The sequence below is a fragment of the Abramis brama genome (assembly GCF_963993115.1).
Source record: "Abramis brama genome assembly, chromosome: 13".
In the NCBI taxonomy this organism is placed as follows: domain Eukaryota; kingdom Metazoa; phylum Chordata; class Actinopteri; order Cypriniformes; family Leuciscidae; genus Abramis; species Abramis brama.
In genome coordinates this window covers 11,215,226-11,239,115 of record NC_139975.1, presented here as the reverse complement: position 1 = coordinate 11,239,115, position 23,890 = coordinate 11,215,226, and the positions used below count along the sequence as shown (strand labels likewise).

At 36.4% G+C, this 23,890-nt stretch overlaps 1 protein-coding gene across 10 annotated transcripts in view; it reads right to left on the bottom strand.

Annotated features, from left to right (window-relative positions):
* The window catches only part of prom1a (prominin 1a), a 62,691-nt gene that overhangs the window by 5,832 nt on the left and 32,969 nt on the right, over window positions 1-23,890 (bottom strand). For 3 of the 10 annotated variants that reach the window (XM_084132305.1, XM_084132308.1, XM_084132311.1), the window contains exons 3-23: window positions 22,798-22,824; window positions 19,893-20,098; window positions 11,497-11,617; window positions 10,664-10,727; window positions 10,496-10,585; window positions 10,309-10,332; window positions 8,932-9,149; window positions 8,741-8,815; window positions 8,081-8,144; window positions 6,941-7,100; window positions 6,225-6,377; window positions 6,009-6,132; window positions 4,924-5,027; window positions 4,483-4,567; window positions 3,042-3,188; window positions 2,838-2,909; window positions 2,591-2,683; window positions 1,465-1,518; window positions 1,284-1,364; window positions 1,129-1,197; window positions 926-1,015 (exon numbers count right to left, since the gene is read on the bottom strand). In XM_084132305.1, the coding sequence (XP_083988431.1) occupies window positions 926-1,015; window positions 1,129-1,197; window positions 1,284-1,364; window positions 1,465-1,518; window positions 2,591-2,683; window positions 2,838-2,909; window positions 3,042-3,188; window positions 4,483-4,567; window positions 4,924-5,027; window positions 6,009-6,132; window positions 6,225-6,377; window positions 6,941-7,100; window positions 8,081-8,144; window positions 8,741-8,815; window positions 8,932-9,149; window positions 10,309-10,332; window positions 10,496-10,585; window positions 10,664-10,727; window positions 11,497-11,617; window positions 19,893-20,098; window positions 22,798-22,824 (2,121 nt within the window). Of the gene's footprint in view, window positions 1-925; window positions 1,016-1,128; window positions 1,198-1,283; window positions 1,365-1,464; window positions 1,519-2,380; window positions 2,399-2,590; window positions 2,684-2,837; window positions 2,910-3,041; window positions 3,189-4,482; window positions 4,568-4,923; window positions 5,028-6,008; window positions 6,133-6,224; window positions 6,378-6,940; window positions 7,101-8,080; window positions 8,145-8,740; window positions 8,816-8,931; window positions 9,150-10,308; window positions 10,333-10,495; window positions 10,586-10,663; window positions 10,728-11,496; window positions 11,618-19,892; window positions 20,099-22,797; window positions 22,825-23,890 lie in introns of all 10 variants that reach the window. The other 7 variants (XM_084132307.1, XM_084132309.1, XM_084132304.1 and 4 more) reach the window with 4 other exon arrangements.

Sequence of the window (23,890 nt, the reverse complement as noted above, 5' to 3'; positions counted from 1 at the left end):
TGCACTCCGCTTAACCATAAATGACATGTTTGATCAACATACTCTCTGTGTGCTTATTTCTCCCGAAAATTAGATTTCCAGCTTGGGAAGCTTTCTACATAAAGGGGCATTCACATTCCATCAGAGTGGGCGATCTGATGCAATGTGTCCAGCCATGCAAGATGTCAATAAAAGTTTAACTTTATACAAATGCGTAGCCAAAAGGATGCATTGACTACCAACATGAGTAAAAATAAAAGAGAAACCAGCTTAAAAACAACCCACTGGCCCACAAGTACAAACTTGTTATTTGTACGAAGAAGTGAGCAAAATCTGACAAAACCTTTATTTAGGGACATCCTGTTGTTGTAAAAATGCAGTGGGTTTTCTGCTATGGGTTAGGGTGTGTTTTAGGGTTAGGTTGTAGTATTTATATATTGATGTATATAAGGTTACAACAATTTAGGTTAAAACATTAACACTGGCCTGAAATTGTGCCGATCATATTATTGATAATTGGGAACTCTCACTGCGTCCTAGGACGCGATGCCTTCTCAGGGAACCATGGTTACATTTGTAACCTGAGGCGTTTTCTCATCCCACACTTCGTTTTTTCGGTTAAACAAGTGCATCATCCGGGTACTTAAAGTGCACTTTTTCTTTTTAGAATTTTCAGTGTGAACGCACTAGTCGCACTCTTTATACTACAAAATGGCATAGAATAGTGGACAAGTACGCGATTTGGGACACACCTATAGTGAAAGAGTAGTTTTTGTACTTTTTGAAGCTATGGCTGTATAAATCACCATCCACTTTAATTGTATGGAAAACACCAAATTTCATGGATGTCAGAAAATTGCTTGACATGAAGGTGAATAAATGATGAGAAAATGTTTTTAACTATTTTGTTCAATGATTTTCATTACAGTAGCGATGGTTCTCTCACCATTGAATCCAGCAGGAAACTGCAGCCCAGGATCTCGGCAGTGTCCACAATGTTGCTGAGCGGTTTACAAGTAGCGACCTCCAAGGCCAGCTACAATGAGACAGCAAAACAAAGGGGTTTCAACCCTACACTAATGCACAATAACTGATCAATCGCACCAATCTAACATTGATACTACTACAGGTGCATAGCAAAATACTCACAGACGTTCTGATCCAGTCCATATACTGCTTGAAATAGCCAATGATAGTCTGCTTGTATTTCTCGGTTTCCTGTTTAAGCATATATTAACCATCAGTACAATACAACCAATACACCAATCATTCTTACATGGTTTTATTTTTTACGCTCACATTACCTGGTTGATCAAAAATGTTGCATTGTGGGAAATGAGGAACTGGGCGGCATCAACGGCTTCTAGTACATCCCTAACTCTGATCTAAAAACCAACACATTTACAGCCAATCAGAAAGCATGTTCTGAAATGCATCCGTGATGATATTTAGAAACAGGTGGCAGTTTTAAAATGAGCAACTCACAGGCAGGTCAGAGGACGTCCTCTCCAGAAGTCTGATGCTCTGACTAAGCGTGCTCTTTAATAAGGAAGATAAGGAAGGTATAGAAAGTATGAATCATGTCCAAATTATATCATCTATAATAGTGCAAAAAGTACTGTAAATGACCATTTTGGAAACAAACTGACAGTTCAAGGGAACCAGAAGGGTGACAGAGGGTCATGCACCCTGACAGTTGCATTACATGCATTTCATGCACATCATGTCACAATAAATAAGAGATGTGACACAAAACTGTTGGACTAAATGATATATTTGGGATACAGGGGGAAAGGTCAATTGATGAGCTTTATATTTCACATAAGATCACATCTAACCGGTAAAACATCTAGTATGGATGAGAAAATAAAAGTCTCAGTCCTGAAAATGCATTTTGAAAGCGTAGTGGTAACCTTAGTTTATCAACTCTCATATCAGCATTTTCAAAGGTGAAGAGTGAATTTTTCAATTTTTCAATGTTAAAAGCTTTCTCTCATTCCATTCATTTCTGGGTTGATTTCTCCGAATGTGTAAAAACAGTGACACTGGTCTGTTTTTTTTTTTTTTTTTTTTTTTTTTAGCAAAGCGACAATTCTTTAACCAATGGTCTGCAGACAACAGGAAGGATTGTTTGAGCAACATGTCAGAAAACATCACTATAATCTGCAATTCTGTTTGATGCCACTAGAGGGACAGAAATTCCACACTTCACCCTTTTGACAAGTTTATGAATCTGTATATATTAAAAAAACAATCAAATCAATAGGACAAAGACAGGATGAAGTTACTCTAAAAAGATGCTTGTTTTTTCATGATGGCGTCACAGAAAAAACTAAGTAGAAACCAAAAGGAGCAAACAACTTGTAGGTTATGTGGCTATTACTGGTAGATACAGGCTTACCCTTGCTTTCACATATTTCTTCAAAGCCATAAATCACGTTGAATGTGTTAAGGAAAATTAAAAAACATCATTGAAAATCAGACAGGTGCGAACGGCAATATGAACATTATTCAGATGCTTTTCATTTGCAATCAAACTGATTCAGCAGAACCATTCATGAATAAGGAGGTAAAAAATCTAAAGAGAATCTATGAGACAGGAATAGATTACCATGGACTGCTCCAGCGGGATGACTTGCTGGATGTGGATCTGCCTTATAGTGTTAGCGTGTCCCTTTAATGAAGTCTGCAAGGTCCCTTTAGACTGCATAAGAAAGAAATAGTTATTATTAAAACAGAATAGAAAATTAGTTATTCACATTGGTACTAACCATGAGAGTGAATTTCATGTAATACCTAAAATTATTGGAATATATTTTTTTATATTATTTTAATTGAACCAAAAATAAATATCTTACCAACTGATCAGCTTGAGCATCAAGTTGACTGGCGAAATCAGCTAGATCAACGCGAGTCACTCCTTTATTAACCTGGAAGATAAACAGAAACACATGAGAAGCCACAGGACACAGTTTCTCTCTAATGTTGGACTGTACATGACCAAAGCCTGTGGAGCAAAGTTTCAATCAAAACGTGTATGTGCTTTTATGTATGTTATGTACCTCCTCCAAATAAGCAGCAAAGTTAATCTCATTAATGCCAGTTTCAGTAAAGCTGATAAGATTCTGTTTGCCTTCTGACTCCAGAAGAATGATGCCACGTAGGTCCACCTTCATCCCTTCAAACTTCTTCGACACATCCTTGGAGTACTGCAGAAAGAAAAGAGGCTCTGTATATGATTCTGACATGAGTCTAGGAAACTGGTATGGGTTGTAATATTCTAGAACTAACCAGTGGGACCCCGAAGTCAAAACCACTAGTAAATAAAAATGGTAACACTTTGCAACAAGGTTCCATTTGTTAACATAAGGTATTAACTGCATTAGTTAAGATGAACTAACAGTGAATAATTCTTCCAAAGCATTTATTAATCTAAGTTGATGTTAATTTCAGCATTTAGAAATACATTATAAAAATCAAAAGTTGTATCAGTTAATATTATGTAATGGGCCTGAGTTAACATGAACTAACAATAAACAATTGTATTTTTGTTAACTAACATTAACAGTGACGAATAAATACAGTGACAAATGTATTGATCATTGTTAGTTAATGAATTAACCAATGGCACCTTGTTGTAAAGTGTTATAATAATAAATAATGTATATATATATATATATATTTTATTTTTATTTTTTTTTATTTTTTTTTTTATTTACTAGTGGCTCAGACTATATACATTATTATACATTATTGATTTGAGATGATCCAAAAAACATCTTGTGCTTCGATAGAAGCAAAAACATCTGTCTGTATAATACAGTTCACAAGATTTTCTTTATTTTATAAAATCCTAGCATTTTCCATTCGATGTGGTCTCAGATTTTTTGAATCCTATGTGACAATGGATCAAGAATGTTGGCTTGCAGGATTTAAACTGAAAACAAAAATCATTTTGAAATGAAGGCATTTATAGACGCTGTATATAAAAGTTTAAAATGAAATGTTTTGAGATATTCTGCCAATTGCAGAGAACAGAGAGAAAAACAACTAACACTGGATTGAAAAAACTTCCTGTTCTTTCTGACCAACCACACCACATCAGAGCTCTTATAAAACTGTATTTCACATGAAATATATCTAAAGTTGGCAGAAATCTGCAAGAAAAGAAAAACAAGTATCATCTGCTTCAAATAAGACTGACTCATCTGAATCTAATATCTGCTTTCTTGTAAATGTGTGTATTTTAATGCAAGAACTCATAGTCAACTTAAATTTGTCCCAACAACCAAACTGGTTAGACAGTTATTAGTTCACATCTAGCATTAAAAAAATGAATTAAGAAGTTTGCATCTCACTCATTAAACATTTCAATATACCCTCTTCATAATGGCATCTGGTGTAAACAGTAACATCACTTATCTCAGAGTGGGACTTTGAAAGATAGTGCATATTTAGTTGTGATCTGCGTGTTCACACGAGCTAAGCTTTTGATCCACTCACCACACTGGTGTTAAAGAAGGCTGAGATGTTGAAGATCTTATCCAGATGAAAAGCTGAGTAAATCCCCCTGTTGTCCTTACAATTACTGAGAAAGGAGAGAAAAAGGGAAAGCATTTAAACCTTACTCTGCTGCCATCTGCTGGACTACGAACAAAGACAATTCTGTTGTAAGATGGCTCAGAAAAGTTAGTTCTGAGAAAATGTAAAGCATCATTTGTTTGCATATGCCATTTGAGTTAATATTTTGTTTTTAGTGCACTAAAATTCATACATTTGCCCAAATAATTTTTGGACTGTTATATACATGTGGTCTGTTTTGTTGAGTTTAACATTTGAATATTTTGAAATAAAAATCCTTACAGCACTTAACAGCACTTTAAAACAGTCGCTATTAGAGTAATATAATTGTTCCGTTTTATTAGATATACATGAAAAGGTTACCTGTAGAGAGAATAAGCTGTAAGGTCCATCTCAGGGTCATTGTACAGGTATCCTGGTATGAAGTTTCTCCAAGCAGAGTTGACAAGGTTGGGCGTATCTAACACCTACATACAACATGATCACACTAAATGAGACAGATCTTTTCCTTGTATTTATTTGTCCTGTATTTGACTAATTTAAAACAAATTTAAACTAAATTAATTACAAATTATATTATCAACATGAAAATATAAGGGAAAAGTTTAAATGGAACATAAATAATATAATATAAAATAATATAATATAATATAATATAATATAATATAATATAATATAATATAATAGGTAACACTTTACAATAAGATTTTATTCATTAACATTAGTTAACTAGATTAGTTAACATGAACTAACAATAAACAATACTTCTACTGCAGTTATTAATCTTAGTTATTGTTAATTTGAGCATTTACTAACACATTATTAAAATCCAAAGATATATTTGCCAGCATTAGTTAATGCACTGTCAACTAACATGAACAATTTTAACTAACATTAACAAAGGTTATCACATTTTTTACAAATATATTGATCATTATTAGTTTATGTATTGAGTAATGCTAATGAGTCCTTATTGCAAAGTGTTATATAATATAAGTGTTACATCCACTCGATTGGCATCCAACTATAAGGTGCATTATCGCCACCTACTGAGTTTGGGCCTGAGTCAACTACGGGCGTCGGAAACATATAATCTAATCTAATATAATCTAATATAATATAATATCAAATTTATTTTTACTTTATTTTAATCTAAGGGGAATGTTGAATTGAAAACATGAACATGAATTTCAGAATGCAAAAACATCTGACTGTCAGTTCACATGATCGATGCTGCTCATTCATTTATTCGATTAGTGACCTAGAAAAATGCAGAATCTCAAGTTATCCTTAATAATTTTGCATCATAACTTAAATATTTTCGCATCCTAAAACGTCCTAAATCCTAAAATCCTTTTTTATTTCCTGGTTTTAAATGAAAAACATCAGATTTTCACTGTGGTCTCAGACCTTTATGCTATACCGAGATGCTGTGTCGTTTCTCTTACCTTGAACAGCTGTCGGGTTTGGAAGGGTTCACACACAAGCTTCTCAAGATTCCCCCCTGCCAAGAACAGAGCTGTTATCACTCCCATGAGCACCCAAGAGAACAGGAAGCTGAATCCCACACCACTGAGAGACACAGGAAGAGTGTGTGAATGAGTGAGTGTTTTATACCGCATACACTTGATGGGTTTAGAGACTGACATTACACTCAAACTCACGCCATGAGCAGGTTGCCTCCTGTGTTAGAGACACATCCACGTGTGGTTGGAGAAGCGTGCCTGTCAAATCCCAGAATACCACACAACAATCCCAGAAAATTGAAGGCGAGGATAAGCACAACCATACAGCACAGGGTAATACAACAGATCCACCTGAAGACAAAACATTATGAACAACGTCAAGGTCACATGGAAGACTTTTTACCTCGAAAACAAAGAAGAGAGAGAGAGTTTGTGAAGGTTTATAATTCAATGCATTGTAATGCTACCCATTTTTTAGGTCGTTGCTTTATGAGTTTTTACTGAATTGCAATTTAAATACATTCTTAGTATTACATTGTAATACATTGCTTAGTAGGGGACATCAAATTTAACATTTAATTTAATTTTCAACAATAATATTGATCTGCCTGCATTACACCATTATATGAGAACTGAACTGAGCTGGACGATGACATTACGGTTTTCTCCAGAGCGGCTACATATATATAAATGAACTAAATTAATAACTTTTTTACAATAAAAATGAAACATCACTGAACTTCCTTAAACTGCACTATGATGCTTTTTTCTTCTGGAAACAAACTTTGTTGCATTTTTTTTCCTGTTATCTCTGTAAAGCTGCTTTGAAACGATCTGTATTGTAAAAAGTGCAATATAAATCAATGTGATGATGATGATGATGATGATGATGATGATGAGAGCTTGTGAAGTACCTGTAGAAATCCATCTGATCGATCTGTGGGTAGATGTCCTCGATCTGAGAGTGTGTGTGAGTAATCATTTTGGTGAAGTTGGTCAGAGAGCTGTGAACCGGGAAGAGCTTGGTGAAAGTGGTTATGTTAGACCCAATGTCTTCCAGCAGAACCTTCACCCCTACAGGAGAACAACCATGCTTCTCATTATCTATGGTATTTTCAGAGAATTATGTTTAATTGGGTGAGCAAGCCAAAGGTGACCGTAGCAAGGAATAAAACTCCCTAAGATGTTTAGCTGGTGAAGCCCATCATCCTCAGGCCTTACAAAGAATGAACATACGCTAAATATTATCTAGGTACATATTATTTGCAATACAAGTCATGTGTTAATTAAATCAATTAAATGATTCAATTTTCACTATGGCAATGTTTAAATGATAACATTTTACAATAAGTTTAAATTAGCTAACATTAGTACAATTTTCTACAGCGTTTATTAATCTAATTTGAATTATTGTTAAGTTTTGGGTCAGTAAGATTTTTCATGTTTTTGAAAGAATCTTTTATTTGATCAAAAATACAGTAAGAACAGTAACATTGTGAAATATTATTACAATTTTGTTGCTTTATATATAAATATTTTTAATTTTTTTTAATTTATTCCTGTGATGTCAAAGCTGAATTTTCAGCATCATTACTCCAGTCTTCAGTGTCACATGATCCTTCAGAAACCACTCTAATATGCTGATTTTGTGCTCAAGAAACATTTATTATCAATGTTGAAAACAATTATGCTGCTTAATATTTTGTGGAAATAATTTTTGATAAATAAAAAGTTCAAAAGAACAGCATTTATTTGAAATAGAAATTTGTAACAATATAAATGTTTTTACTGTCATTTTTGCAGAATAAAAGTATTAATTTCTTTAAAAAAGTTTTGGACAGTAGTGTACTAGGTTAACTTCAAATGTTAAAAATGTATTAGTACAGTATATGTAGAAATTAACATTAACCTAGATTAATAAATGGTATAGAAGTATTCTTCCTTGTTAGTTCATTTGTAAAGTGTTTCAAAGTCGAAAAATATTTTTACAAATTACTGAAAGGAGATTCTGTATCTATCTTTGGGTAGATCTGAATTCTAATCTCTGAACTCACCTTCAACAATATTTCGGGTTTGATCTGTTACCATGGTGGGAGTGTCATTGAATGATGTAAACCCCTGTGTGGCACAGATGAAAAGCAAAGCAGATCATTCAAAACTGACCATATTTATTTGTACATACCTTCCTGGTCTTGCTGTAAACAATTAAAAAATGTCTTTGTAATTTTGTATAAAAAAATACTGAATGTACATATAATACTGTTCAAAAGCTTGGGGTTGGTAAGATTTTTTTTTCATGTTTTTGAAAGAAATTTCTTATGCTCATCAAGGTTACATTTATTTGTTAAAAAATAAAACATTTTATAATGTAATGTATTCCTGTGATGCAACGTTGCATTTTCAGGATCATAACTCCAGTCTTCAGTGTCACATGATCCTTCAGAAATCATTCTAACATGCTGATTTGCTGCTCAAGAAAAACATTTCTGAAAGAGAAATCTTTTGTAATGTCTTTGTTTTTGATCAACTGAATGTGTCCCTGCTGAATAAAAGCTTCAATTTCTTTAAAAAAATAAAAAATAAAATACTGACACCAAACTTTTGGATAAAATGTAAGTTTTGTCTCCTGTTGAATATCCTATTGTACTCTGAAATATAATACTTTCTTTCCTGAATCTATGCAAACACCTCATGTGAAATCTGGAAAAAAGTACCTTTTCTACAATCTGTCTGAGATCCGTCTTCAGAACTTCATTCACTTTGTCTAACTGTTCAGTCACATCAGGCAACTAAAACAACAACAACAAAAAAACAGCCATGCGTTTTGGTTTTCTGATTATTTTCTACTTTTAAAAAACTTCTGTCAACCATTGTGGAAAAAAAAGATGAGAAATCATTTTCATACCGATGAGTAGTTGGCTGCAATTTCTAGCCTGGGAAGGGTGATAAGCATGTTGCGACAAATCTCCGACGAGCGCTGATCTTTGCAGAGAGGGTCGTTCAGGACGTTGCTAAGGCTGCCGCGCACCAGGCTGAGGTTAGCCTGCAGTTTGACTGTTCCTTCCTGCAAAGTCTCCAAGGTCAAACTCACGTTCTCTAGAGCATCCTTGGTGTCTCGCATTGCTAAGAGAGGGAACAAATGAGCAAAGAAACACAAATGAACATTCAAAATAGAGACTGCTAACCAAGGCACAAACAATTCTGAAGGACACAAAATCCACACATGCTTCTTTGATTTAAAGGTGACATATTATGCCCCTTTTTACAAGATGTAATATAAATCTATGGTGTCACCAGAATGTGTCTGTGAAATTTCAGCTCAAAATACCCCACAGATCATTTATTATAGCTTACCAAATTTGCCTCTTTTTGGGTGTGAGCAAAAACGTTTGTGTGTGTCCCTTTAAATGCAAATGAGCTGCTGCTCCCCGACCTCCGTTCAGAAGACGGCCGATCCTTTACACGAGCTTCGGATACTCCAGAAATAACAAAACGCGAATCTCACTCATCCAAAATCTCAGAAATAACCAGTAGCGGAGTGCAGCCTTACGGAGAGACTCAGGAAGAGGTTGCAACTTTTAGACGCACCTGGACGTTTCTGAATGGTTAGTGAATACATTTATGTACGTAGTTGTTGTGGAGTTACATTGATGCATCTCATCGACTTGCATGTACCGTCATGTTTAACTTTTACACAAGTTGACACAGTTCCCTGAGGTCTTTATAAGACAGCTATGACATTTTTTGGTCATACAGTGTTCTGTGCTCGTCTGTGCAGTAGACAGAACAGTTTGCATGCTTTGCTCGAACTTTTGCCATTGCGTTAGAACTGGTTACACTGTTGTCGCTTGCGAAAACCAAGCGGCGGCTCCGTGGGTGAAAACGTGCAGTTTAACCGGCGGTAAAATTATAATAAGATCCCCTTCCTACGTCAGAAGAGGAGCGAAATATGATCTTTTAATTTTTTGACATGCTTGCAGAGAAAGGCTTACAAAAACAAAGTTACTGGGTTGTCACTTTTCATGCTCTCAGTGAGGTGAGGTGAGATGACATTGTTGGCTTTGCATCTTTCAGTGTAACCGTTACACTGACCGTTCATAACCGTTCAGATAACTTGGTTTTAAGACATGGGATGGGCAGGTTCCACCAAGGAAGGATAGAACAATACATATGGGAAAATAACTGGGCCAGGTTTTGTTGGGAAAGAAAAAGGAGTCAATCACAACTTTGTTACAGATAGAAGGTCACGGGAAGGACTAGTCAGGGTGCATTATCACTTTACCTTTAATGGCTTTCTCCACTTTGACTAACAAATCAAAGACAAAACAGTGAAATAAGACACTACCGAAACCAACGTATTGTATATCAACATTATATTCTCATGTGATATATGATATATTACAATAAACAGTTTTCCCAGAAAAGGTGAAAACAAGAGAAGAAAGAAAAAACCAAAGCGAGTGACATACTTCCAGTCATGCTGAGAGTCGCGTCGAGGGCGGGCTGCACGTCTTTTCCCAACTCCTCATGTATCCTTCCACCCAAGAGCAGACCTACATCTGAAGACACACCACAACATCAGTCCTCACATCAGCAACACCTTCTATTCCTCTAAAGAGGACCTGTAGCATACTTACTCTCCAGGTCATACAGCACATGGTGCTTCACGGTGTCATACTGAGAGATCAGGTAATCAATTTGCTGAGGAAGACATTAACACATCAATATATTTAGCTGTCAAGTCATCACTCACCAATAATAAAACATCTACTAAAAGAATACTTTCGGTCAATCGCAGCATTATGCAGTCAAAAATGTTCAGATCTCTGAACTGTTCTATCTATCTATCTATCTATCTATCCATCCATCCATCCATCCATCCATCCATCCATCCATCCATCCATCCATCCATCCATCAATTAATCGATCAATCTATCTGTTCGTCCTTCTGTCTGTCTATCCATCCATCCATCCACCAATCCATCCATCCATCCATCATCAATTGATCCATCCATCCATCCATCCATCCATCCATCCATCCATCCATCTGTTCATCCTTCCATCCATCCATCTGTTCATCCTTCTGTCTGTCTGTCGGTCCGTCTGTCTATCCATCCATCATCAATATTAATCTATCAATCAATCTATCTATCCATCCATCCATCATCAATTTATTTATCCATCCACCAATCCATTCATCTATCTATCTGTTCATGCTTCTGTCTGTCTGTCCGTCTGTCTATCCATCCATCATCAATATCAATCAATCAATCAATCAATCAATCAATCAATCAATCAATCAATCAATCAATCAATCAATCAGTCTGTCTGTCTGTCTATCCATCCATCCATCCATCCATCCATCCATCCATCCATCCACCCACCCACCCATCCATCCATCCATCCATCCATCCGTCTGTCCGTCTATCACAGTATAATAGTGTATGTTGGTTATGGTTGTATTACTCACTGCAGGGGTCTGATTGGCGAAGGTGTGCAGGTCTCTTAGGTTACTCTTCACCAGCCTCCTCACACTCTTCAGCTGAGAACTCAGGTTCTGATTGGCTGCATATGCACAAAGGACCCCTGCCCTGATGAATAAACAACACAAATTATATCAGGCCAGAAAAGGAAAAATGGGACCATATGTAAAAGAACATGTTCCCCTCAATGTGAATAGTTGTCTATGGCCGTAACTAAAAGCTACTCTCTGGAGTGCCAGTAGGGGGCAGCACTAAAGCACAATTACAAGATGCATATTCCTCACAGCTGGGTGAGGATACTTCTGTTAGGATACTTTTAATTGCCTCGCTTTGGGAATGTTCTCTTACTCTTGCATAGTTTTATTGAGAACTGCGAGGCAACATCATACTGCTGCAGGTCTATACAGGAAGACAGCACTTTTGTTATGCAACTCGGTGAATAAATCCAAAGGAACCTTCGTCTGACACAGTTGGCAAAGCATTTCAAACAAACAAGGGTGACTGTGAGCTCTCCTTAATTAGACTGAGAGACACTTCAAGGAAAAAACAGCCCTTTATTAGTACCTATTGATGATTCACACATCCTAATTGGGCTTTCTTCATTTGGTGTGCTCATGGCTACTGTGGGAGCAGCTGAACATTGGCAGAACCGTCTTCTATCATGCTAGGATTTCACTGCAGTCTGGGACAAAAGCCATGATTGACTTATGCAACAATAGCGCAAACAGGAAGGCTTTTTGTCATGTTGCATCAAAATGTGTAGTCACTGTTCACCAAATGTAATTGCACCATACAAAGATGAATCAGTGGGTGCTGCTGCATATGAAGAGTATCAATGCTTCGACACACTCCTGATATACTCCTTAGGTTACTTTTAAATTTAACATTTAATTTAATTTTCAACAATAATATTCATCTGCCTGCATTGACACTATTATAGAAGAACTGAACTGAGCTGGACGATGACATCACGGTTTACTCCAGAGCGGCTACATATATATAAATGAACTAAATTAATAACTTTTTTAATAACTTTCTGGAAACAAACTTTTTTGCATTATTTTCCTGTTATCTCTGTAAAGCTGCTTTGAAACAATCTGTACTGTAAAAAGCGCTATATAAATAAATGTGACTTGACTTGACTTGACATTCAATGGACATACAACCGAGGAATTTCATTAGAGCAATAAGCAAACTGGCCAAATTTTAAGATGTGAAATCACTCACATGTGATGAAATGTTGTGCTTTATATGCAGATAGGGGGCATTGCAGAATGGTCTCAGGGCGGGATACAGACCACAGACTGATAGAGAATCAAAATGGGTGGCTGGCTACAAAGCACCATTGTTTTCCTCTTTCTCACCCCCTTATTCCCCATGTCCTCCTCTCTCTGTCTTCACTGTGTGTTGGTAAGCTGCTATCTGCTCTGTTCCGTAAGGTCAGGGAAAACATAGCAGGCAATGAACAAAGAGGCTTTGAAGATGGCGAAATGCATTCCACACAGAGGGCAATGAGATGGCCTAAAACTCTGCAGGGAACCTCATATGAACCAGCAAAGAGAAGTTTGCTTTTTAACAAGCAACTTTGGATCTACATTTCTGGTTTAAAAAAAATCAATATATGAAAAATCTTTATTTTTTTAAAATATAAAATAATATACATGCATACCATACATACCTACATGTGTCGACAACAAGTGACAACGAGGTACAGATAGACAGACAGTACCAAAAAAGTTTGTTTAAATAGTTTTTAAACTATTGTGTGGTTAACTACACCTGTATGATATTTCACCAATACATATTCCTCATTAAATCTTTCCTTTAAAGATGGCTCTAAGCTCACTTTGGCATCATGGAGAAAATAGGCTTTACAACTTGGGTTGGTTCAGTGCACTGAAGAATGTCTCCATAGACTAATGGAGGCAGGAATCGCGTTACTTCCACAATGATCGCTGTATTCATCCAGACTGGACCCTGGGGCAGGTCCCACAGCGTCCCTGTCTATAAATGCCTCTTAAGGGGGTTTGAGGAACAGGGTGGGGGTGAGCACCTCCTTGACTGCCTCTTTAAACAGAAGATGACCCACCGGGTTTAATTTCACCCTGCCGTGAAGGCGTTCCAGGTCTACCTGTTGGTTCCTCAGAGCTCAACAGACCTGTAATGCGATCGGCCCACCACGACGACACCACCAAGCTACTGACCCAGACAAAGACAGCCACTGTAGACTGGAAAATGAGGGTCAGCCGTTTATTTTGGAAGGAAAGGATGTTTTAACTACTTTTCAATGTACTGAAATACCATGACTGCTAAATGAAACATATGCACTAGTACCAATCAAAAGTTTGAACACCTTTGACAGAATTTATATTACTGTATGTTATTTCAGTTAAACAACTGGAAATGGATGAATTGCACTGGATAAACAGGCAAGTGTGTCCAGCATACATGGGAACCTCTAGTTAAAAAGCATTTCCAGATGCACCTGAGGACTTTGAAGACGCTAAAATGTGAGATGGGTTTGATTTGTTCATTCAATGTTGGTCAATTTATAGAATGGAAATGAATTAACAAAGCAAAAACATTTTGGGCCCTATCTTGCACCCAGCGCAATTGACTTTGTACACCGACGCATGTATCATTCCTATTTTGCACCCGCGCACAGCGGACTTTTCCCTCCACAGACGCACGTCGGTTAACTAAGAAATACACTTGCGCTCCCCGGGGCGGTTCAGCGCAAAGAGGAGGCGTGTTCCGGCGCAAACGTTCCCTCATGCGATTTTACAGGTTTAGTAAAACAATTCTGCCACTAACCGAAAAAAACTAGTTTAAAGTCAGTGGCGCGTTGCGAATGTTATTCATATACTATTTTAAGGGCGCATGCTTGGCCATAATCAATGTAGCATGTGCACAACGCGCATACACTTTGATTCTCTCATCTACACAGAAGCAGCAGTTTTCATTTTTGCAAATCATACAGTGAATGACCTGGCAAATCCGCCGTTATAATAGGAATCCGCTTTAGAACAAGCGCGCCTGCTCTTAAAGGGAATGTGAGATGTCGCTCTGATTGGTTTATTTCACGTTACGCCCAAACCACACCTATGAATAATGAAGCTACTTCAGACCAACCCATTTTAGATTTGCGTCGGGAACAAGAGTCATTTATCCCGCCGGTATAATAGCAACAGCGCCCAAGACCCGCCCACAAAGTTTCGCGTTTCGCGCTTGATACTTGCGTTTCAGATCGTTAAAATACGGCCCTTTATATTTTATTGCTGATGACTATTATAATATAAAATGAGTCATTTTTGGCCAGATAATAAAAAAGCATATTTTTTTCTTTCAAATTAGACTTCAGATGTATTATTCCACAGGAAATTGAAATGTTCCTTTAAAGGTTTCCACAAGTCTTAAATTGAATATGTTTGTGGAAATGGATGTGGCAAGCCCCATGTGTGCAGTGAAAGTAGGCCAGATCTGGCGGGTAATTGAAGTGTGAGACAATCATTTCTCTTTTCCATTCAAGTGTAGGACAGAAGGAGGACACATGATTAACCACACAAACAAAAGCATTCTCTCTCCATTCTGTGCCACCAAAATATGGTGGGCATTTTTCTTTGAGCTGAATATTACAGCTAAAATACTCATTATTCATGATCATAACTGACAGAAGACAACGACTGATTTTCATTTGCATTCGGTGGACTGATGACGGTAATATCTGATGATGTATCTATTTAAAGGCTGCTTTATAACGCAATCACAACCCTGTAAATACACTGATGAAAGTCAACTGTACAGCTATGTGCCAAGGAGAGCTGTACTACACACACACGCACGCCTGCACGCAAGATCACACACACACACCAGAAAGAGGCTAACGCAGAGTCACATCAGGACATATTGTCACCATAACCATGGTTTCTCTCCTACGCAAACACATTCACACATATTGCTAACCAGATATAGGCACTCCTCAGGCGCTAGTCACCTTAAATCAGGGTTTCTAAAATGTATTTACACCAAGGACCCCTTTCATAACTCCAAACTGTTCGAGGACCTCACAATAAGTCACCTCACAATAATTTCAATTTCCCAATTCTAACTGAAGTATCACAGTAGTCAAAACCCTGAAGAGAGGTCCACCAATCAGAGTAGTCGCTGTTACTATAGAAACTGAGAATGATGTCATGAAATCAGACTCCCCAACACTCTCAACTTTGCAGTCATGTGTTTATAGATGTATGTTAAGATTTTGCAGTATATTGTACTGACAGCTCCTGACTTAAAATCTGTAGTTATAGTATATCTTCATTGCTCATCTACTGTATGCTACGGCTGGTGTGGTAAACAATACGCACGAACAGGAAAATACTCAAGGGAGTCTTTAATATAGATCGTTAGAGATGCAAACACAGAAACGCAGGAGAAATACATAAACCACATCAACCTAAATGTAGACGATACCGAACACTGAACTGAGAAAACTGCGGAGTCTAATTAAGGCTGGAAAGGCGGGCGCTCATGCTAACTGTCTCTGATCACACACACATGCTAGACAAAAATGTAAAAATACAAGCACTTACACATATGTGCCTACAACGATTAATTACCAAGACTGAATCAAGATCTATCCAAGCATTATAATATTTCAAGGATGGAGGAATCGAAAACAGGCTAAACTGACATTTAACAGCACAAATACTGAGTAAATGTAGCTTTTGATTAAACGGGGGTGGTTTAATGAATGAATGTGTGAGTATTGCACAGCCCAGCTGCACTATGGATGTCATGTGGGTTCACAGGCTCTACTGTATTGAATTTGACAGGCCGTCTCTGCAAGCTGAGCCCCGGGGTTGGCAGAGGAGCAGTGGCCCCGGTGACCTCCAGTGCCCTGAGCATAACACTCCTTCTGAGTAGCAGCCGGGTTTCTGCTCTACATCCAATCACAGCTAAGAAACAGTCAGCCGAGCGAGTCCCTCACGTATAGAGCGCCACACACACCAATGAAAATTCACAAATTAGACCACTTTAATATATCAATGGTTTCTTCTAGATAGCAACAAGATTAAACTGAGAGCAAATGGAAACATTTGCTTCAGATTCTCCTCAGATTGTCCCGCAGTATGTCTTCTCTAGACACAGTCTCCAACTGTGTATCTTCAAAACCGAGAGATTTCAATGTCAAACTCAAATATTTCTCATCTAATTGTTCCAAAGAACAATTATTTGAGCTTTAGAGCCCCTACTTTCCATCAGCAATTCTCATTTGTGTCTATTTTTAATTCCCCTAAGGAATTTCAGGAAACATCTAAGGAAAAAGTAGATCCATTAAGTCTCATAGGCTTTAAAATTCAAGCTATTAGCAATGAAATGTTCGTCTCTGTAAATATGTGTGTACGACTTTACATATAGCACCACGGTTAAAGATTATTAATTTAATGAATGAATCTGCTAATTTAAATCTATGTAAACCCTGATGTCTTATCCATGTCAATGCAAAATTTATGATCCATGTTTTGTTAAACTATTACTTTGATTTAGGACTGTTTAAATATAAATGCACATACAGAATTACATACATCTATAATAAAAACGGCATGCAAAAGCATCAAAGTGTATCATTATGTTTTAAAGAGCAGCCTTCCTCAGAACGAGGAAACAAATTTATTCGAGCGGTCATTTGTAAATAACGGCAATAGCATCTATTTTTAACTTAATGGCACATGCCATATACATAGTAAGACATATAAGAAAACATGTACTATATGTTTTATATATACACTGCCATTCAAAAGGTTTGAGTCAGTAATATTTTTTTGAAGAAATACATATTCAGAAGGGACACATTAAATTTAAATGTATTACGTGACAGTAAAGACATTTACAATGTTAATTAATTTCCATTTCAAATAAATGTTCTTCTTTTGTAATTTCTAAAAAATGTGTCACAGTTTCAACATGGATAATAACAAGAAATGTTTCTTGAGCAGCAAATCAGCATATTAGAAGGATTTCTGAAGAATCATGTGGCACTTAAGAATGAAGTAATGATGCATTATCATTAATAATGACAATATTACTGACAATATTTTGAAGTAATGACAATATTACTGTTCTTACTGGATTTTTTTGGTGAGCAAAAGAAACTTCTTTCAGAAACATGAAAAAAAAATCTTGCCAGGTTTACTAATTAATTACACAAATGACATCAAATTATCTTTCACTACTTGCAGCCATCTGAATCATGCATGTTAAGCATAAAACAAACATATTTGTGGATGTCAGTGATACAAAGAGTCTAGAAAACCGCCTGACAAAGTGTTGAAGGAAATGAACTAAAAATACAAGTAATAGATGCCTAAAGCTGTTATTTTGCCTGACCATCACACCATTGTGCTCATGACTGGGCTGACAGTGTCCCTAAGAAATGCTGTTTTTCTCTTAAAAGTAAGATGGCACTAATGATGAATTTTCTTGTCATAATTGGGTCACTTCTTTAATTATTCATCAAGCCTACATTACGCCCAATGTTTCAAAAGAAAACCGCAGAGTCCTCAGAAAGCGGCCCGAGTTCATCAAGCAATTACAATAACATTTCTAAGTTTGCAAAATATAAAGGACAAGACGGGTCAACAAAACTGCAGGTTTCACCCCGTTACTAAGACAAACACTATTTGTATTCATAACCTACACACCTGGAGATGCTTCAAACTCAAGAACATTTCCATAATCTCTCTGTGAGAGTCCTCTTATAACATCTGATTGATTTTCAGTTAAACTTCCTACAAAGAGACTGGTTGGTGCCTGTCTTACTTTTAAACAAGATTGACCCTGAAGAGAGCAGTGTGTAAAGTAGCCCCAGTTATGGCTTGATAAGAATCATGAAGGTTGAAATCCCGGGAGATTTTTGCATGAGGAGACATGCCCATCTCCAGGCAGCCAGACATGTGCTATGGAATCTTTAATAAAGAGCCAGCCAGCTGAATCCATAAAGCAGAGGCACATCAAACACTCTATTCAGTGTGCCGTTGCTATCCTGGAGTTCCCGCTATTGTGCGATCCTGCTGTATTTCTTTCTGTAGTGTACACTCGTCTACAATATGCTTTTGGGAACATGGCGAATTTAGGACAGGGAGATTAACTGCAAGCTCAAAAGTATCCATGCTGAGGTCTTTGATTGAACTTATGAGCTTTTGAATTTGCTCTTGACGATTTAAGGTCCTTGCACACAGAGTCCAAAATTTTCGCACGTTAAAAAATAAATACAACCTCAATGTGTCAATCACGTTTACACACTGCCTCCGAAACTTTCGTCCGTCATAAAACAAAAAAAATTCGGATTGGGTCAGATTTGCTGTGTTTTTCACATCCATAGCAAGCATTTTGAGAGGTCTTTTGACAATTCAGAGCTACCGAATGACAAATACATAAAAACAGCTGTCTACTACATACATAGTTAGCTGCCTTTTAAGTGGCACCTCATACATGACCAATTTGTAAGGTTTGCACAATTAAAGACATAATTGATTTCAATAGAGCTTGATGTTAGCATGTTGCTAAATTAAGAACATGACACTCTAAAAATCATATGAATACACAGCACAACAAATATTTGGTAAAATATTACATTTTTAATTTTTTTTAATAAAATCATTTATTTAAAAAAACGGTAACACTTTACAATAAGGTTCATTAGTTAACTACATTAGTTAACATTAACTAATAATGAACTGCACTTATACAGCATTTGTTCATCTTGGTTAATGTTAATTTCAACATTTACTAATACTTTATTAAAATCTTGTTAACATTAGGTAATGCACTGTGAACTAACATGAACAAACAATGAACAGCTTTATTTTCATTAACTAACATTAACAAAGATTAACAAAAACAGTAGTAAATGTATTGCTCATTGTTAGTTCATGTTAGTTAATACATTTACTAATGTTTAATAAAGGAACCTTATTGTAAAGTGTTACCAAAAAAACTGGCAACACTTTATTTTAAGGTGGCGCAGTTACACGTTGCTGTAATAATATAGTTACACTATAGTAATAACAGTAAATTATATATAATTACAAGTAACTAACCCTAAATCAAACCCTAACCCTAACTGTAACTCTACATGTAGTTAATTAATAATACTCAGTACTTATTTGAGTAAGATATATGTGATGATTTGAATACGAATCTGCTCAAAAGAAGGCATCTTGGTAGACAGACCTTTTGGAACCTCCTTTGCCTTTTTGTGCATATGATACCTTAAAATACTGCCTATGTAGGCATCACACTAGGTTTTGAAACAGAAACTTACCGTGTTAAAGGTTACGCATGCAAGCGCACCTGCGCATTCAGACAAACGCAAAAAACTTACGTGATAATGAAGGTGGTTGTGAGTAACAGTGTGGTCAGCAGTCCTCTAAGGCAGTCTGCGTTCTTCCGCTGTCTCTGGTGCATCTCTCCTCCGCAGTTATCACAGCAGCGGCACAAACAAAAGAGAAGCCCCACCAGCGGCAGCAGCACGGTGAACAGCAGGCCCAGTGCCGCACACACCACAAAACCAATCTCATAATAAATCACCTGCACACAACACAAAGTTACAAAGATTAGAATGTTCAATAAATACAAACAAATTGAGTTATTATTTGAGAATTGAGATAGTTTCCTCAATGCAGTATAAGCCTGATCCACAATGAATTTCAGGAAAATAAATCTCAGTTAAGTCTTGATTTGCATTAAGTTACTGTATATAGGTTTAAATTTTCGGATTAGTTCGTCCACTACTAAAAGGAAGGAAAGAGTGTCGTGTGTGTATTTTTTAGAACTATAATTACACTACATGAGTACTTCATATAGAGACATATTATTATATTATAATGTTATTATATTATTATTATTATTATGTTAAACTGTTTTTTTAAAAGGAACATCAAGATATATCTAACAAGATACAAAATATTTTCACGGTTTATAATTTAAAAAAAGGCAATGAGACAAGCAAAACATTTGCTAGAGGAAGCTTTTTTTCTAAGTGAAGCAAATATCCTTGTCTCGAAAGCCTTCCAAGAAAACTGCATTTTAAATGAGGGGAATTAAACCATGCAAAATTTCCATACTGTATGTAACATGATGGAATAATGTTAAACATTTTATCCATATGCTGCCATTGAATCCGTTTGCACGTCCCGAGGCATTATGGACACTTCTGAATGAGCAGGGCTCTCCTCAGGCTAGTCTGTGGATAAGCTTAATCCGCTGAATAAACCAGAGGCTTTGTCTGTCACCAATAGCCCTCGCTTCTCCTCAAGGGTAGAGCCTTTCCATATTTAAAATTCTCTAAAAGTGGTTTTAAAAGCTCATTTCCCCTCATGCCTATGTGGGTAAGAACTGGAAAGTGTCGCTGGAAATTACACAAAAGCTTAGCCGCTAGACTATCAAGGGGGACTTCACACATATAGCATAACACCAGGGCATGAGTTTATTGACCGTTCTGACCCTCTGCTGAGCTTCTCTAGTATCAGCATATTCACGCTTCAGACTGGCTCATCTATGGATGTCATCCTCCCTGTTAGCGCAGCCGCACACCTCACTGGGTCATAGCTGAGCGAAAAACTGCAGACAGCAGATGAGGACATTTCTGTGAATCTGTGATTATCTTACCAATTACAGAGATGAAAGAGACATTTAATACCTGTGATTTTAATATAGGATGGCCAAGAAAAAAGTTCAGTGAATTCAATTCAGTTATATAGTTCAATTATTCCCAATTTTAAAACTGTATTAAAAGTGTGTAATGTTGATTTCGAGCTAAGGTGTAGCAGTCAGCGCATAGATATGTGGTACACTGGTACTTGTGATCCCAGCCTGTGTTCCCCTGTCTTGAGTGAGGACTTTTGTGTTATTTCCTGTCTTGTGCCATGTGTTGTAGTTCTCCCCAGGTGTGGCTTGTTAGTTCCCTTGGTTACCCTTGTGTGTTCCCATGACAATTAGCCACTCCCCCTTGTTATCTTGTTAACTTTGTTTTCCCTTTGTGTATACAGTATATACCCCAGTGTTTCTCTTGTTCCTTGTCTAGCGTTGCCAATATACGGTTGTATCGTGTGCGTTTGTTGTAGCTTCTTGTTCATGTGCCTGCTGGATTTATCTTGTTCCTTGTCTAGAGTTATTTCTGTTGTCCTGTTTCAATAAATGTTTACTGCACTTGGATCCAATGCCTTTTGTCTGCAGCAGCCATGTTACAGATAAATTGAATTCAGCTTGCAGCATCTTAGAAGAAAAATGTTTTAATATGATGCTGTTTTTTTTATAGATTAGGAGTCTTTATCATAAATAATGGAGGCATCAGGGCTTGATAGTGTGAGCATTTGTGACTAAACAGAGGTGTTTGCAAACTTTCAAATGTATTTAGGAACATGTGTGCGAATGAAAAAAGTCCCTGCAGGTTCTTAGTTTAAATGAAATGTAATATCATAAAAAAATCTTAAATGGAAAAAAGCCTGATTATAACCTGAAAACTAATTAATTTGGGGATTATGAATTATTGTTTTTTCCTGGGTTTTTTTTTTTAGCACACTAAACAATATCTGCCATTTAATTCAACGTAAACACTTCCTGTCAAAAGAAGGAAAGACTAAAAAATATATATTTAACTTATAACTTATATATTTTAAATGTTAAATATATTTGCACATTTCACACACAAATAATTACATAATTATTAAATACAGTTTGAAGTAGAAATATTCAAAATCTAGTGTGCTTTTTGTATAAATTAAATATTTTTGTTTGCTATCCATTAAATGGAATATTAAACAGCTCTAATTTGTTTTTCTTTGCACCTGTACTTTAAATAACATTAAAAACATAAATGCCAGAAAATATTAGTTTTGCTTTTGTTCATAAATACCTGCAGTGACATTGACAACGAAACTGTTGTCATGTCACCATCAATGTCCCAATGTGTAGTGAGCCAGGGACCTTACTGTCCTTACCAGTGCCTGAATATGTGTCCACGATATACTGATTCAGGAGCTAGGAAGCTAGGGAGCTGACTGAGACGCACACTATGTCTATTACAATTTTTTAATCTACCTAATGTTGTGTTATGGATGACACAACCACAATCAAAATTAGACCATAAAAGTTACACTGAAACAAACTTGTGAACAGCATGAGTACAGGGCTGGGTTCTGTAAGGGTTAGGAGGAACTAAGGGATGAGGGTGGTCAGACTTGGGCCCGGTTTGGCCCTTGACACGACTAGCAGGACACACACATTACCTGTAGCGTCAGAACAATGTTTTCTGGCTGGGTGCCAGATGATGAGGCATGCAGAACAGCAAAAAATAGAAAAAAAATACAGAACAGATGGTAAGCCAAATCAAATAAACAGTCAAACAAATAGGCAAATAAAATCACTTAAGAACTAGGAAGAACACTTGTCATCTGTAATGGGAACCAGGCCCATTTTGACAGTCCCAGGGATTGAGTGAATCATGGATCTGGCCAACTGTCACATCCATATCCAGCTTTCCATATTCTTAAGTGTTACAAGAGCAAAACAGAGCAAAAGTGAAAAGTGAAGCGTGATTATAGGTTAATTGGCTGATGTTTAGATAATCGTTCTTCAGCCTTATAAAATGTCACTAAATACTTTGTAAAGACATGCTCATTTAAATTAAGGCCAAATTAATCATACATTTTAAGTGATTACCCTTGAATAAAAGTGAATAAAATGAATAAAAACCATTCATTCACATTCTTCAGTGTCACATGATCCTTCAGAAATCATTCTAAAATGCTGATTTGGTGCTCAAGAAAACAGGTGCATGTTGAAATGTTGCATGTTGAAAACAGTTGTTCTGCTGGATGAATTCAAAAGAACAGCATTTATATGAAATAGAAATTTTTCGAACAGTGTATAAGCCCTTAATGTAATTTTAAATCAATTTAATGTGTCCTTGCTGAATATAAGTGTAAATCTAAAAAAACTTTTAAATGATAGCCATTATAATATATAATAATATAATATAATATAATATAATATAATATAATATAATATAATATAATATAATATAATATAATATAATATGGGCTGTTTTACCAATAAATGTGGTAAATTGAAGCACTTTGAGCACTATAATCGGGTTGTGTTTCTCCGGGATCATATTTCCCTCTCAACAACACAGGAAATGTTGGCGAAACTGATTCATTAAGTTTTGCCCCATATGTTTGTTAGTTCCCAAGAGTAGGATGCTGAAACTTCAAAGCAAGAGCTGTTGTTTAATTAAACTCATTTTCGTTATTAAAAAGCAACAAATAGTTTCTTCCTCTATTTACTACAGGCTATAATGCCAAAAGCAATTAACAGCTC